The sequence below is a fragment of the Castanea sativa genome, chromosome 9 (assembly GCF_040712315.1).
Source record: "Castanea sativa cultivar Marrone di Chiusa Pesio chromosome 9, ASM4071231v1".
In the NCBI taxonomy this organism is placed as follows: Eukaryota; Viridiplantae; Streptophyta; class Magnoliopsida; order Fagales; family Fagaceae; genus Castanea; species Castanea sativa.
Genome location: NC_134021.1, coordinates 41496790 through 41514553, shown reverse-complemented (window position 1 = coordinate 41514553; position 17764 = coordinate 41496790). Strand labels below are relative to the sequence as shown.

The 17764-nt window shown below is 34.0% G+C and overlaps 2 protein-coding genes across 2 annotated transcripts; one reads left to right on the top strand and one right to left on the bottom strand.

The window, feature by feature from the left end:
• Positions 1-3981: 3981 nt before the first annotated feature.
• On the bottom strand, positions 3982-14332 carry LOC142611161 (glycosyltransferase-like At2g41451). Its single transcript, XM_075783212.1, has 11 exons — positions 13832-14332; positions 12790-12939; positions 12588-12640; positions 10024-10132; positions 9796-9930; positions 9662-9706; positions 8010-8197; positions 7410-7551; positions 5909-5955; positions 4850-4937; positions 3982-4736 (listed from the first exon to the last, which is right to left on the bottom strand). Exons 1-11 carry the CDS (start codon positions 14177-14179, stop codon positions 4455-4457), a joined length of 1587 nt encoding a protein of 528 aa, XP_075639327.1. The 5' UTR covers positions 14180-14332; the 3' UTR covers positions 3982-4454.
• A 2897-nt stretch (positions 14333-17229) lies between these two features.
• On the top strand, positions 17230-17764 carry LOC142609236 (uncharacterized). The gene has a single exon (XM_075780829.1). It carries the CDS (start codon positions 17234-17236, stop codon positions 17762-17764), a length of 531 nt encoding a protein of 176 aa, XP_075636944.1. The 5' UTR covers positions 17230-17233.

The window sequence follows — 17764 nt, the reverse complement described above, 5'->3', positions numbered from 1 at the left end:
ATCAAATTACATTGATCATAAAATGGCATGTAAGGCATGTCTAGCATGAAAATCAGAGACGCCTTTTTCTTTTTTCTTTTTTGAGAAGAGTGGGGCTTTTTTATTCGGTAGCTAATTGTAATGCAATAAACTGCCACTTATTTTGTTTCCAAAATTGCAACAAATATTGGAATAAGTTTCCAAAGTTAACATTATTTGTGTGTCACGCTTTTACTTTTGAGTATATGTCCTGGGGGTATAAATACCCTTCTTGCTAGCCCTACCTACTCATCTCAATTCTCAATTTCTAATGCCTTTACTATGGCTTCATCCATCTCCAAATACTCATTTATCTCCTATCACCCATTGCCAATCCCATCCAATCATCCTATTTATCAATCCCTTCAAAAATCAAACATGAATATAATCTCAAAAGAGATTATTGGATTGTCAAATCGGATCAATGATTTACCAAAAGATATTTGTATTTCAATAAAAATTAAACATACGGTTGAATTGTAAGTATTCTCTAATAATTAAGAAAACAAACATATACTTTTTAATTTATTTTTTTGCTAATGTTATTACTAGGACTGCTATGCCCGGCCCAAAATCTCACTTTTCCAAAAAATTGGTGTATGATTAATCCTTGCAGTAATCAGACAAAGATAAGCAGGTGTCAGTGTAGAAACGCACATCCATTTAGCAGCCGAAGTCACTCGGGGTGGTATGTCCTGCTCCAAAGTCCTCTTATTAATGTTAGCTCTAATGTATTATATTATATCTGCATATCAATTCTTTGTCTCATGTTTTTCAGCTTGCTTACCATTTATATGTGATTATTTATAATCCACTAGTTGAAAAATAAGGAGCTTTTACAAACATATAATCTTCAATGCAGGGGTTGGTCCAACAGTGTTGACATAGTAAATCTTGGGGCCCAATTTAGAAGTGAGAAAGGAAATAGCATTTGTTAACTTGAATAGTTAATCTCTGGGCCTGTTATTTGTGCCTTGTGTGCCTAATCTATATGGGGAATAACATATTTATTCAATAAAAAAACACACTATTTAAATGCTAAACCTTATCTCAAACCCAAAAGTAATAAATCTGTATAATATGGGTAAAAAAAAAAAACTTGCGTTCCTCAATCTTTAAGCTGTATGGATTATGGAAGGCTTTTTAATCAATTTGTTTTTGTCAATCTAATTCTCTCTTTTTGGACACGAATGCATACATATTAATTTGAGCCCTTTTAAGTAGCAATCTTTTTTTATCTTTTGTTAAGTTTGGACATTCGGTCTTGTGATAGGCACTGATATAATTCTTTGTAGACTGAAAAATGAAACTATTATCTTGCTGTTACAGCCATTATGAGTGTCTTTGATCCAATTATTTCTATTCATTGAACATACCTACTATCATGCGCTTGATTTTGAGATGACAGGTCTTAGAAAGTTAGAATAAATCTATTCATCAGAACAATGAGCATTCCTAGTATTTCTTATTTTACTTCTATTTTTAAAGCGAATCTATTTGTTTACCATTTACTAGCTTCTTGGTCCTAATGATCAGACCTTTTATTTTTTGGCTATATACTTATATTTGATAAATGCTTGAGGGTAAGCACAAAACTGTGTTTAGGAATTTCTTTATCATTCTCTATCTCTGTATGTCATATTTAGACTGTTGATATTAGAGAACTACAAAAAATTTATAATTTTTTAACCAGGATCCACAACTTGTGAACACATTAATTTAGTGCTAATAGTATATAGCTTCTTTTATCAAATCAGACACATTGATTTCAATTCCACTACATAATGGCAACAACAAAATTTACTGAATTCTCTCTCTCGTCCTTTCACTTTCAGCATTGATACTTCCATCTCTTTCTTCTGGAGCACAATATAAGCTACACACTGTATAGATATAGCCAGGCGTGATAAGCCCGGAAATCCATGGAAGATAGGATCAAGATGTCTAAGGCTAAAGCTTTTAAAGACGCGATAAGCCCGGAAATACCATGGAAGGAGGGATCTTATTTATGAAGCTATGACCTATGAGTGGGAAAATACTTAGATGCTCCCGGAGTGTGGTATAATTGGAAAATCTGGCAGAGAAGGGATCAAAAAAATTTGACAAGCCTCAGGCCTACAGCCACGTTAAGAACTTCTTAGCCACTGTTTGAAATTCAAGTGATTGCCAGAGAGAGGTCCTTGTATTCATCGTCTAACTAATGTAAGGTCATCATTTGTGGGAAGTGGGATGAAGATTTCTGCAACTCTCATACTTAGGGGGAAGATGTATCTCTCTAATTAGCCAAGGCAAAAAATTACCAAGCAATTAAGAAATATTTTGCCACGTCAATGTTGGAGATTCTTTTGTATTAATCATTCCATGGATTCATGTTCAGTAGATAATTTGAGTTTTGAATTGACTCTCCCTCTCTCCTCTGTTCAATGTAACATTTGTCTCTTATGATTTATGTTAAAGAAACTTCTAATGGTAGATAATCTGGACTTGCTTCAAAATATTGGATGTGGACCATTATTAGGGAGAAAATGCATGATAAAACATGTTGTATTTGGGTGATGAGGATACAAATTCCTTTCAACTTGTTTTAAAAAAATGACCTAAAATAATTTTAACACTAGTTTGTAACTTGTTTATGCATGGACATATTCAACAATAGTGATGATGAGGTAGTCTTACTTAGATGATCATCTCAACTTCAATGCTGAGCATTATGAATCAATCACTTAACACCAAAATTAAAGAAAACATTTGAACATGTAGCACAAAATTAGACAACGTTTAGAAACTAATTTGGAATATAATTGTGCTTCAACTTTAATATAATATATATGATATGATATTTAAAAAAAAAATTGTAAAAAAATAAATTACAATCATTATCAAATAAAGTTTAAATTAAAATAAAACTTTTTTTCAAAAATAAGTTAAGAGAAACACTCGTCCAATCCATTGCAAGACAATTTAAAAATCTATGTATTTTTAATCGCATAACATACTTAATAGTGATGTGACTTATCAAGAGCCTTATAACTTTCATAATTAAAAATTAAAAAAAAAGTCTTATAACTCAACTGTTTAGCATCTCTTGATGCTTTTGATATCTATAGTTTAAATCCCCCTTCCCTAACTATCAAATTATTAATAATAAAAAAATAGCAACGTGACTTGTTCGAAATAATTTAATTAATCACAAGATTTAATATACTTAGGTGTTCTTATAAACCACCACTACACCTGGTTCGATAAACTATTCTAACTTCTTTACCCCCACCTAGAATTTTGCTTTTCCTTTATTTATTTATTTATTTTTAAATAGAAAAAAAAATCGTCGAACTTTGGGTGAAAATCAAGCTAACCTCATATTGTTTTAATTTGAAATTTTAATCCTAAAGTTACACAAATGACCAAAATTATATATATATATATATACACACACACACACACACACACATACATATATTAAAATAGAACTTCTACATATAACATCCGCTTCACGATGATTACTTTTTATCAACAGACCAAGACACTAATCGTTAAATTTTAATCCTAATGTTATGAAAATGGCCAAATTGGTCATTTTGCTACATTTTTGTTAGTTAGCACTACAGTGCACATGATGGAATTTACCATCACTTAACTAACAACAATTTGCCCATTTCTAAAATTTCAGGGGTTAAAATTTTCAAATTAGAATACTGGGGGTTTAATTTGATTTTGACCTCACAAATGAGAGACCCAATTACCCACGCCATGTGAGAGGGATGATGCATTCAGCAATAACAAATAATACCACCTCCTCAAACAGAGAAATGTGGGATGCATGGAGCTATAGCCTTAAAAGTTTCCCAAAAAGAGGAATGGGAATCAAACATTCCTTTCCATTCTTTTTTACTCCTTTCGCTGTCCCATATTGTCTATTTGTCTGCTGCTGCCATCATTATTACAGCCATTAAACCCAACATCAAATCAATAAATCCACAGAAGGCTTTTCTATTTTAACTAAATGGAGAAAATCAATGGCAATCAGCCATGTTTATTGAGCAGCCATCTCAGTATTATGACTGGGGAAAGAATATTCTAATGTCACCCCCTTCAATGTGTATTGACAAACAAATTTGCGGCCTATTATTTCAGATTACAACCTCGGGCAGCCAATGGTTACATACATGGTCAAGCTGTAAGAAAATCAAGAATCTGCAATCGAAATCCGCTCTACACCTATCACTCTGTAAAACCTATAATCTAAACCTGAAATGTACACCAGCGCTTGGGTAATGATGAAAGAACCCCATAAAACTGAACAATGAAGTGCCTCAGAATAGCCAACAGCTTTCTCTCATTCTCTTCTGTTATCTTCTCAGAAAAATATTCAAAATCTCCAAACAGGAAGCTGTCTATGGCAAGGAGGGATGGGTCATAGTCAATGTCAAAAAAATTTAAGTATCAATGTGAAAATCATGCAGGCCAGGAGGAGATAAGGGTGGGATAGCCAAGGGGTGAGAATCAAATTCTGTGATTTCCAAGACCTTTCTTCCATTTGTTTGGGTCTCTCTGCTGTTACCAATCTTTCTTGAAGAAATAACTCCAGATGATAGTACCCTAGAAGAGTTGCTACTCTCAACAGATTTTAAGAAACTTTCCTTTGAAACACTCGTTTTCATAGCTGATGCTATTGTGGTGCTAAAAACACCAGATTCCCTCAGACTTTGAATAATGACCTGAAGAGAAAAAAAATTAGAAATTCGACAATATCCAACAGCCATGCATAGGTTCAAAGAATATAAAATACCATGCCTTTAAAGACATTAGATATGAAGGCAATTGAACTCACACTAGGAGCATGAACGCGAGTCAAGATACCCTTCCTCATAAGTTTTAAGTTTAGTTCTTTGTCAGTCCACACAATGCGTTCATTGTACCTAAAGCAAAAATGTAATACCAGTGAGAAGCAAAAACTTAAAGGATACAAATCCAAGGAATAGTACATATCTCATTTATAATACAACCCCTTCTTATCTGATTACTAATGTGGGTTGTAATAGGTCATTTTGGGAACAAGAAAACCCAAGAAAAGTGAGTCTCATTCAAATTCTAAACACGGGTCATCCTTCCCAATGAAAGTTTCATTCACAACAATCATTCCCACAGTAAATGCTAAAATCACAATGAAGTAGTTCAATTTCTGTGGGATATCCAATTGCACCCTAGAATGTAACTTGCACTGTGCAAAATCCTAGGAAAATTAATATTTGTACTAGCATCGTTGCATGTGCTCCGAGAGTGATTGGTCTTTTTCTTTCTTTTGTTTTAAAGTCAACATTTTTAGAACCTAAACTTGAACAATTTTTTCCTGGAGTTTGAATTTCAAAACGTGGTGTAAGGGTGTAATGTAACATTCTGGATATTCTAAACCACCTTCAATCTTATCTTTTTTGGATTACATAGCTGTATAAGAGAGAAATATGGCTAAAATTAAAGATTTCAATTTCGTTTCACTTGACTATTTTAACCACAATATATGGCCTTAGTTCCTATTTCTTAATAATAAAAAATTATATCATATTGAATAGTTATTTTTGAGATTTCAGAGCTGTGGATATCACAACAACATCCAAACCTTATTCCCAAAATTTTGAGGTTGACTATAAATCCTCAACATATTATGAATATCGCTTATTTTACGTATTTACTATTTTTTGATAGGAACAATGTTAAGAAAATGTCGGGGCATTTTTTAAAGCACAAAAAACTGGACACCAAAGGCCTCTAGTATATTCAGCAAAAAAAAAAAAAAAAAAAAAAAAAAAAAAAAAAAAAAAAGGCCTCTAGTATATAGAGATGAACTCCATTTGGAAATCATGAATGGAAAAGTTTGTAGAATTCCTCATACCAGCGCAGCATTTCCTCCTCTGTTGCAGTGGAAGCAATTATGAATGCCTGCATAGGAAAAATAGGACAGCAGTAAGCAAGATGAGAATGTGTTTGCACTAAAATATTTAACTAAAAAATTAAATTATAATGACATTAAGGCCTTTAGGTAGCAACGGGAATTTGAAATAAATATTCTAGATTCACATATTGTAGATCCTCTCTCTCTCTCTCTCTCTCTCTCACACACACACACACACCACACATACACATTAATACCAAAAAATCTCTTCCTTTTTAATTTTTTAATTTTCCTTAACCAACCACAATGTTGACTTTAGCTGGAGACCTCACGTGCACTACCCAGATGTGTGTGATAACACAAACCAGATCACCTTCTAAAAGGAAACATCTACATAAAAGAGGCTCGTTGCAGATAAGCCTTACAAAAAGTGGACCAAAAGAGAAAAATAAGGGGGAAATAAAAAAAAACTTGGAAATGATAGAAAGGCATCATATCTATAATGATGATCATCAAAAATTGCCTTTTGGATTTACAATAGAACTGTTTCATTTATGGAGCCAAACAATATGGAAATAAATAATGGTTCACTGCTGAAACACAGCTCCCAACCTTAATCATGTGTTGACAAAATGTACTTGGGATCCATAGACCTGTGTCTACTTATCATAATGTCAAGGTGGTGATTTTGGTTCACTTGGTTTCAAGGGTAACAAAACCAGCTCTCCAAACTACATGCCATCTACAAGGTGTGTGTTACATTAATTTTAAGACATTGGTCACCAATTACTTATCAAAAAAAACATTGGTTACCACAAGAGTTTCTGATAAGTTACCACTTACCATAAGAACAAAAAATTAAAGATAAAAAGGGAAAAAAAATCCAAAGAGAAAAAATGAAAATCAAACAAGAACTTTCATCTCCAACCACAGAATGAGATAAAGAGCCTAGTATCTATCCCGCAAGAATCTCCAACTATAATGAGAGAGAGAGAGAGAGAGAGAGAGAGAGAGACTGTATTTATCCCTTAGTATCACACTTTCCTTCCTATGAATCCTGAGGCAGTGTATTTCTGTCTCATCTCATTGATAATTCAGTAAAATAATAAGCATAAGTACAGGCATTCACCATGCATAAAGTAAAAAAACAAAATGAAGGGACAGCCCAGCTTAATATGATTGAATTGAGATGCCCCATTGTGTTGCCTCAGATAAATTATTGGATTTAAATTTGCACCTAAGCATGAAATGTAATGACTTTTAAAAATAACCACAGATATCATCAAAAGAAATTTATACACATTATATGTAAATCAAGAATAAGATGTCTGGCAAAAGATGGATGGCAATATATGAAGTGCCAAAAGGAAAAATAATTTAAGTAGGAGGAGCACAAAACTAAGATGGCACTCTTGCAATTTAAAAGATGATTTTTTTTTTTTGGCCACTGGGGGGGGGGGAAGGGGTGGAAGACCAGCATAGTGAAGGAATCAGAACTCACAGCTCTGTCAAACTCCAGCATGAAGCATCTTTTAACATCTTCCTTTGTAGGCTTGCAGCCACACCGGTCACGTCTTGAAGTTAAATCAGAAAATTTAGGGTATGTGTAATGTAGAACAGCAGCCTCATCTAATTTGATCTCACTATAAAAAGAATGAAAAGGAAACATAAGTGGTTGTACAAGGAAAAAAAAAAACCTTACCAATTTAACCATAATTTTCAACACTTAAAAAGAAAGAATTTGAGGGTAAGAAAAAAACCAATATCATGTAGGTACTAGGTAAACATAATTACCAAGATTCCAAGGAGCTCATGTATGATAATATTTTACATGCTATATTGAACCTTCACAAGAACTAGCATATCAATAGTAAGTCTTAGTGCACACATGCACAAACCTTTGAAACATTGATGGTGAAATGCATGCACATTAAATTTCTGAAACATGACAGAATCAATGCCAATGGGCTTGTAACTCAATTGGCACCTACGCCCCATCCCCAGTCCCCATGTCACAGGTTTGACTCATCTCCCCTCTCCTCTCCCCAAAAGAGCAACCAAAAAAAAAAAGATTTATAAAAAAAAGACAGAATTAACATACTTTGGGGACTTCATGTAGTTGTGCCATCTGTGTGCACCATTGGGACGAAGATGATCTTGAATCCGAGCAGCTGATTTCCCATTTCCATAGGTCAAAAAGTAGTTTGGGTTACCACGAGTTGCGTCTTTGTAATTGCCAAAATATACCTCTTTTGGAAGATGATCATAGTTCTTCTTGAACATTGAGACCTATACCAACATAAGATAACTGACACAGGTTAATAGCAACGTGTATCAGTGCATGTGTTGCAATTAAAATCAAAATGCATTTGACAATTATGATGGGAACACTGAGTCAATTGTAAATCTTGAACAAACTTTTTTTTTTTGATTAGTAATTGAAGAGCTTCAACAATTAATCTATCTATCTCAGCACTAAAACTTGATTATGCAATATGCCAAAACTGACAGTGAAGCTATTCTAATCACAGTAGAGTAATCATCATGCAGAATCTAGAAACATGTTTCAAATGAATAGAATTTCTCAACAAATCAAAAATGGTGCAAATCCTAAAACGTGCACAGGCAAAACCCTCACATGGCCACAGGAGAGCCTTGAAATACTTGGAAGATAATGGTTCGTTGTTTCCATTGCCAAGGAGGGGCCATTGGACCAAGTAAATCATATGTAAAGAGACAGAACCCAATATTGTGTACAATTCATATATTTGATTAGCAGATAGCAAAAAGGCCATTACCTAGTGTGCTCCCACTTAAGTGGGGCCCAATAATTTTAGATATTAGAATAAAAGATAGAAAAAATGATCATGAGCTAGTGCTAGTCCCAAAAAAGTAGGTCCCGTAAGTTCTAATTATAAGATAGCAATGCTTAGACTTTCTACAAAAGGGAGGCCAAAGGCAAGCTTTTTACAACACTTCCATTCATTCCATAACAAATACTTCTTTAGTTTTATAAAATATTTTGTGTTCATAATCCTGAGCATAGACTTCTCCTCTAAAAAATAAAACTTATTACTTAAAATATAATAAAAACTAAAAAGGTATGTGATCTTGAGACATTTTATACTAGAGCATAATAACTTGTAAGTTCCCTGCCCATAGATTCTTCAAAACTAAGCTACGTAAAAAATATAAAGCAGATTGCATAATAGTGAAGTGCTTCAACCTGCGTAACTTTCTCACTGACCAAAATCCAAAAACTTCCTAAGTAATATATAGCTACAAACAAAAATAATTAGTCATATCCAATCTAGGTTAAAATAATTGCAGTACAAAAGTGTCCCATAATAGACCTCCATTTGCATGGACATGCCCTGCAAGCATGTCTTATGTCCGCATGTGTGTTAAGCATGTACTAAGGACCTATTTGGAAAACTAAAAAGTAGGACTAGGAAATTCAATATCAGATCTAAAAGGCAGTCTAGTAAATATTTCATTACTTGTCCAAAAATTATTTTCCCTCAAAGCAACCTTGACAAGTTCTACTTGAAACAAATTATGCATCTTGGACTTTCCCAAACACAATCTACTTGTATTGAAAAAGATTGAGAATTGTCTAAAGAGATAGTCCATAATACAAAGAATTCAATATTACAACTTAATCAGTAAGAATGTTGCTAACTTTTAAACCAAATCAGTCAAATCTATTACTGAAATCCTAGCTAAGTCAAGTGAAGACCAAAGAGAATATACCTCACTGAAAGGTTCCTTAATATCATCTCGTTCAACACTGCTCTCCTGAAACAAAACATATGCCATCATAAAAAAGCAATATTATTTACCATATCAAATAAAATTTTACATTTAAATAAATCTTTTTCACTCACATAATTTGGAAAGATAACCATATCAACATTTCCAGGAATGTCAGACAGCAATTGTCTCAAAGAGTACTCCCTAGTTCCTGCTGGATGTATTAGTTCATCAGTGTCAAGATGGAAAATCCAATCCATTCCAGCCTCCTAAAATTGTAAAAAATAATATTAGACATTTTATTATATAACGAAAATATACTAATCATGTCATGCAACAGATGAAAAAAAAAGTATACATACCCTTGCCATGACAATTGCCATTTCCATATTGAGAGATTGCTTCACAAACAACTCATAGTTACATGGCTTGTAGAAGAAGCTGGCCAACCAAGTTTCATTCCATATTCGGCTAATTATATAATCACCACAGAGAGAGGAAATTGAGCATAAATAATCAGATTCATTGAAGTTAATAACATGTACAAAAGAATAAACTTTCACAACGTTAAAGCAATTAGACAGGATAGCAATGAACATAGACCTTAAAGTAACATAACTTCAATATTAAAACTAGAAGGTATACGATGCAGGAGCAAAAGGTTATGTGCAGCAAAAGGTATACGATCCAGCCAAGTTTCATGAGGTGCAATAAAAGGTTTATCTATTTTCAATGCTCCCAAAGTCAATTCCTCAACTGCAGCAAGTGTTATGTGCTAGAGTTTTGATCATTCAACACTTTATAACTCAAGGTCGGGGTTTTCTCCAACCAACGGAGTATGATGCGGGAACAAAACCAAAATTATTTTAGAATTTATAATTTTTATATTTATCTTATAGGAAATTGAATAACTGTCAACTTTTATTTGGATAGGGATTAGATGTGAGATTAAATAGGGATTAGTATTTGAGTTCAATTAGGATTAGTTTTAGTATGTTGTTATCTTTATCTCTTTATTTTCCAGTTCTAGCTCTATATAAGAGTCTAGTTTATTTGTATTTGGAGAATAGATGTGATTATTGAAATTTAGATTGGAGATTTTTTTTAGTTGTTAGGTGCTGACTCCTAACACCTTAGGTGTTGATTCCTAAGGGTTTAACTTTGGTGCTGATCTGACTGTCAAAACCCAAATTACTGTGTTAAAACAATCTGCCACCATCAGCCACAAAAAAAAAAAAACGCAGATCTGGAAATCCTGCCACCCAGCTGCCCAATCTCACAAATAGAGCTGCTCCTTCTACTCCACCATCATCTGCTCACGTGTACTCCACTGCGACGCTGTAAACTGCCAGAAGATCTTCATTGTGTCACCACTGGACCTCTTTGCACGCGCCCCCCCCCCCCCCATTGCCGCCATTTCGACTGGTTGTATCCAGTACTTGAAATTTTGGTCAGATCTCACTGGTCTTTCAAAGTTCCACATAAATGAGACAAGATCTGACCCGCCATATTGAAAGCTTAAACCCAACCAGTGACTTCCCTTTAACGTTCTGTAGTGCCAGGCCCAAGCCATACAGCACATCAGCATGAAGTGTAATGCTCAAGTACAACTCAAGTGTGCAAGCTCAGGTTCTTATTTTTTTTAGAGATTTATCATTTTAGGGCACAATGGTAGCAGTCCAACCACCTATTTTTTATGGGTATAAAAATCAAGACCATTGATTTTCAAATGTTGGATATTTGAGGTGGAACAATCAACAATTCTTTGCACAAGTGCATTTATCAAATGACAAACAAAAGATGTGGTACGCCAAAACAAGAGTTGCTGGTAGAGCTTTAGAGTATTGAAATCATTATGAAAGCCTTCACTTTAGATGCCATTGATCTCAAATTACTTGGGAAAGAATGAAAGAAGATCTTTGTATAGTATATTTCCCACAATATTTTCATAAGGATCTACAACAACCTTCTCATGGAGTATCTGTCATACACCAAGACTTAGGAAATCTAATGAAAACTATTGAAGACTTGGCTAATCAAATGAAGGTTGTTCAAGACTTGACTACTCAAAGAAGGAAAATCAAGTAACATCAAAGAAGCGCGAGTGTCAACCGAAGTTTCAATGTTCATGCAACCAGAAGAGTCTACTACAGAGTCTAAACAACAAGAAGCCTCTATACTTGAAGAATCATCCATGGTGCATGCAGATCTACAGTTTGATAAAGTCGAAGAGGTTGATGTTCCAATGCCTCACATCGACTTTGTGATTCCAGAAAAGTTTCCAGCCAAGTTTCATGAGGTGGAATAAAAGGTTTCTCTATTTTCAATGCTCCCAAAGTCAATTCCTCAACTGCAGCAAGTGTTATGTGCCAGAGTTTTCATCATTCAACACTTTATAACTCAAGGTCAGGTTTCCTCCAACCAAAGGAGTATGGTGCAGGAGCAAAACCAAAATTATTTTAGAATTTATATTTTCAGATTTTTATATTTATCTTATAGGAAATTGAATAATTGTTGACTTTTATTTGGATAGGGATTAGTATTTGAGTTCAATTAGGATTAGTTTTGGTATGTTGTTATCTTTATCTCTTTATTTTCCAGTTCTAGCTCTATATAAGAGTCTAGTTTATTTGTATTTGGAGAATAGATCTGATTAATGAAATTCAGATTGAAGATTTTTTCTAGTTGTTAGGTGCTGACTCCTAAGGCTCCTTAGGTGCTGATTCTTAAGGGTTTAGCTTGGTGCTGATTCCAAGTGACCTAAGTGCTGATTCTTAGATTTATCCTTTACCTTTCTTGTTCTTTTATTTTTCTATTAATTGTCCTGCACCAATGCTATTCTGATAGCAATAAACTATTCAATTAGAGTATTTCCTAGACAAACACACACACACTACTATATAATTTTAATGGATAATGTACAAACCTTTTAGCTTGCTGCTCCTCTAATTCTCTGGTTCTGTATATAACTTTCACCCCCTGAACAAGATATGTTAAGTCCATAACAAGGAAAATTTAGGAAATTAAAAACAAGAAGGGAATTAAATTGACACAATGTGCAGCAACCAAAATACAAGGAGGTATTGAGTAGTAAAATGTAACAGAGGAATGAAGAACTTAAGACTCACTGGAATTGATTCTAAGACTTTAGTCACATTTGCAGAGGCAGCCTTCCCTTCCACAAAAAGGAAAAAGTTTGAAACTCCAATAACTTTATGATAAAAGATCCATGGCAAAATCTGCTCTAGATTAGCAGAAGTGCTCGTCGTAATACATATCTGGCATACAGCAAATTGCAGAAAGAAGATGTCACAAAGTGATCCATAATTCCCCATATCAAATATATGTCAAAATTAGCATTATTTCCTACCACCAATTATTCAAAATAGATCCAAAACAAGATTTCAAATTGCTAATATAGATTATGATCAAATGGAAGAATCCATGAAATAATTAAAATTGGCCATCAAACAGACTAAAAGGCCACAACAAAACAAACGGAAGAATTCAAAGGGCTTATGGATCAATAACAATCAATATCTCACTATATAAATGATCGACAAGTATCAAAGAGGTTCAATAGATAACTTCCATATCAATTCAGAAAATAATCAAAGTCAACCTGAATGTCAAAACACCAAGCACCTTCTCCATCAGAGCTTGTATTTATAGCTAATCTTTCCAAGATTAATCAAGCAAACAACGACAATAACAACCACGCCTTACTAGTCAACAGTCCCAAATTTTTTGGGATCGGCTATGGTTTCCTCAACATATTAGTCACTGTTGGCCACCTGTATTCTTTTTTGCTATTCTATTCTATCAAAAGTCAAAACCTTTGTTACTCCCTGACATGTTCAAGATTAATCAAACAAAATTAAAAATAAATAAAGCATATTTATGAAAACCTTAAATAGAAATGATCAAACAAAAACTAAAGCTCTAATGGGTTTGAATCAAAACACAACAACACTAATCTCCTAATGAAAAAAAAATTTAAAAAATTTGATCATCAATGAACAATATCCCATATAATTCATATCCAAAATCCATTCTCATTCCAATAAAAATCACACATTTATCTCTCAAACCATCACAGATCCAAAAAACCAAAACACACCCACCAAAAAACAAACCCCAAGAACCAAAACCCATGAACCAATATCGAACCTTTGGCTTCAGATCCGACCCGAACCCGAAACTCCAATCCCTGTAATAAGGAAACGCCGGCGAGCGACTCTGGCCGAGAAGATCGACACAATCGGAGCGAGAAGGGTGGGAGGGTCCGGACCCGGAAATGGCCATTCCGGGGAACTCGTGGTGGTCCGGAGACCAACGGGTAATGGGGTCGTTGAGTCCGCCCCGCCATTGGAGAATGAAAGCGAAGCCAGCGAGGGTGAAAGAGAGAAGTGTGAGGAGCAAGACGAGGCGAGACGCGAAGGACTGTGAAGAAGAAGAAGAAGAAGAAGAAGCTAATGATAAAGATGAAGAAGAAGAGGTGGGTCTGAGACCCGCCATGAAACCTTGCTCTGCGGAGAGAGAGAGTCAGAGAGAGAGAGAGAGCTTGGTGCATATATATATAAATAAAAATATATACACGTTTGTTTATATGATATACGTAGACATATAGTGGGTTTTTTTGGATGTGAAAATGAATGAGAAAGAAAGAGAATGAGAGAAAGAGAGAGATTTGGAACTTGGAAGTGAAAGAAGGGAAAGAAAAGTTTGAAACTGAAAGCAACTCCTGAATGGAACGAATCTATGAGCCGTTTTTTGTCGTTAGCTCTCGTTCTTTCTTTCTTTCTTCATTTTTATTCTTCTTTTTGTTGTTAAATTATAGTTGGGATTTTTTTTTTTCATTTTTTTTAAATATTCTATTCAAAAGCAAATTCAAAACTTCATTCAAATATTTAATACTTATTTCTATTTTTATTTTGGTAAAATATTATTTTGATCTTTAAATTTTATCAAAAGTTTGTTTTTCTCCCCTAAACTATTGGAAAAAAGTTACTTTTCCATTCCTATTTTTGTCTCTAAAGTCTAAATTACTATAAAAAAAAATTTATAGAGTTTAATGATGAAAAACAACATTTTAAAGTTTAAATACAAAAAAAAAAACTTTTGATAAATTTTGGGATCAAAATAATATTTTACCTTATTTTTGGACTGATTTTGTTTTTGTATTGTTTATATGACAAACTAGAATTCTATAATAATAATAATGACATGCTCGAAAGTGGAGAAAAGAAAAAATTAAATTGAACTTCATTGAATTGAAAACATTAGGTTAAATTACTTTCTTTTTTGTTTTGGTTGAGAAACACAAAATAAGTAAATTATTGGTTTAATCCTTCAACTATGTAATGAATTTTAATTTGATCTCCCAAATATTAATTATGTCAATTTAGTTCATCAACTTTCAAAATTAAGTACATTTTTATGTATGTAAACCTCCTCTTTATTTAAAATTTGAAAAAATTAAGAGCATATGTTAAAATCTTATAATATAATGCAAAGTGAAGTCAATTTAAATTATTAATTTTTATTAAAAATTAAATGGAAGTGTACACACAAAATTTGTAAGAAATAAATCATAAGGTCACAAGGTAGTGTAACAAATTATAAAATTTTGATGTCTAAAGGAAGGACTAGCTAAAAGCCTTACCTAATTTTATTTATAAAAAAAATTATAGTTCAAATTCTCCATTCTTGTTTTTATTATAACAATTGAATTATCGGTATAAAAAGGGGGGGGGGGGGGGGGAAAGAGATTGTAGGACTAAATGGCACAATTAATAGTTAGACTAAAAATAATTGGAGGACTAAATTAGTAATTTAACCAAAAATATTATTATCTGGTTATAATATGATTTTTTATTTAAAAAAAAAAAACAGAACTTATCATTTAAGGGAGGCCATTAAGATCAACCTGTAGTACATAAATAATATCTATTGGTACATCTTCCATCCAAACTTGCATTTGAGAAATTAAAATTTCTCATCTTGCTAAAGAATGAGCTACTGTGTTACAATGCCTACGAATATAAGACTAATGTATTTTTAAGAAACAAGAGGCAAAGTACTGTATGTCTTGCCATCCAATATCACCTAATCAAGAATTTGTAGCCCGACTTAACTGAGTATTCCCTCGTGGGGTTGAATGTCTAGGTGAGTGTATCGGGCTGATCCATGTGGCATAATGGAATTTTATTTTAAAAATTTTATCATGGTAGCTTCGAAACTCAACAGGTTGGCATCTATAACTTCTTCTTTCTAGGTTTTGTGCTCTTGGTCAATTAAAGCACTCAGCTTGGCATCGGCTAGACCTCCTATACATGGTGATAAAATTTTGGGAGAGTGTCTTACTGGAAGCCAATGACTCCCGCCCCCAAATTGCAGTTGATCGTCCATCACCTATCCGCAAACTGCTCCTCTTTTGATGACTTCTTTGCCCCTAAGAATACTCTTCCGCATAATAGGCTGAACTCGAGTTTGTGGCTTCCATGATTGTGCAGTTAGGGAAAATTTTTGCATTAAAAATTCAACAGAACGAGTTTTTATTATGCAAGAGACGCTATGTTTGTTTTGCCAAGAGTGCATTGTTAAACCTTGAAAGATCTTTGAACCCCATTCCACCTTGTGTCTTTGTTTTGCATAAATCTTCCAGTGTATCTTTCGGCCTTCCCCTCTTTGCCCTCAAAAGAATTTCCGGATTAGAGCTTCTAAATCATGGCACAAACCCTAGGAAATTTGAAGCATGACATCGTATAAGTAGGTAACGCTTAGGTCATTGCTTTTATTAAAATCTCTTAGCCTGCTTGAGATAATAACTTACCCTCCCATCCTTACAGCTTCTTCCACACCCTCTATTTAATGTTGTCAAAACTTTCTTTCTTTTTTTTGGCCAATAAATGATAGTAGACCTAAATATTTTCCTATTGTTGGACCAACCTCACCCCAAGAGCTTCTTTGATTGTATCCTGCAAATCTGGTGATGTTGACTTGCTAAAAATGAGAGTGGTCTTCGTTCTATTTATCTACTTACCCGATGGACTTTCATACGTGGCTAAGACCTCCAAAAGCTTCTGGCACTCATTTTCTTTTATTATGCAAAAAAAAAAAGTCTGTCATCTGCAAAAAGGAGATGAGTTAGTCTAAAACTTTTCCTGCCAATAGAAACACCCCATATGTCACCCATTGTTTCAGCTTTTTTCAACAACCCATGAAAACACCCCCACATGAAAACTTTTAATTGCATAGATTATTGACTAATTTCTTATGCTATTATTAATTATTATTCAGATATGGGCTTCCAATCAGCCCTATTGCTAAGGCGTAATTTAATCCCAATCACTCAAATCGTAATGATGCTATTGATAGTTTATTATTGTTTCACTTATATTTAAATAGATCAACATAAATTATTGACTCATGCATAACACATGTTCTTGAAGTTCAAAACAGGCCTTTAGATAGGGTCTGGTTGTCAAGTCTCCTTTCTTCAGCTTTTATATATATCTTTCTGATCACCTTCAAATTAAAGGAATTAGATTTACAATGCATTAACCAAGAATGGGCTGCTTTCCATTATTCTCTACTGTTACTCTCTTTGTAGCATCTCTTTCTCTTCTCATCTCTTCCTCTTGTGGTGTCACCCCTGCTGTCCTGGCCACCATTTGCTCCCAAACTCAAAACCAAGAAATCTGTGAGGGTATATTAACAAGCGATCCGCGTACTAGCTCGGCAGACCTCCCCACACTCTCATTAATATCACTTGAGCTAACAATGAAACAAGCTAGTGACAATAACCAGAGTTTTACACAATTTCGGGACAACACTACCAATCCGTCTCTCAAAAATGATTTTTCCAATTGTGTGACGCTTTACAATGATATGCAAGACAAGCTCAAAGCGGCTTACCTGTTGTCAGAGCAGAGAAAGTACAAGAACATCACTGAGTTAGGCCAGTTGACAACTCTAGCTTACAATTGCGAAAATGGGCTCCCTTCTGATTCACCTACTGCTGCTATAACGGAAGATATGCTCTTGACTAGCCAAACTGCAGTAAGTGTCAATGCATACATCGCTACCCAATTTGCATAG

Coding starts and splice junctions, on each gene's coding strand:
- LOC142609236 (XM_075780829.1), top strand. CDS start 17,234: ATGGGCTGCTTTCCATTATTCTCTACTGTTACTCTCTTTGTAGCATCT.
- LOC142611161 (XM_075783212.1), bottom strand. CDS start 14,179: ATGGCGGGTCTCAGACCCACCTCTTCTTCTTCATCTTTATCATTAGCT. Junction 9,931..10,023: donor TGGCAATTGTCATGGCAAGG/GTATGTATACTT, acceptor TTACAATTTTAG/GAGGCTGGAATGGATTGGAT. Junction 4,737..4,849: donor CTCGCGTTCATGCTCCTAGT/GTGAGTTCAATT, acceptor TTTTCTCTTCAG/GTCATTATTCAAAGTCTGAG.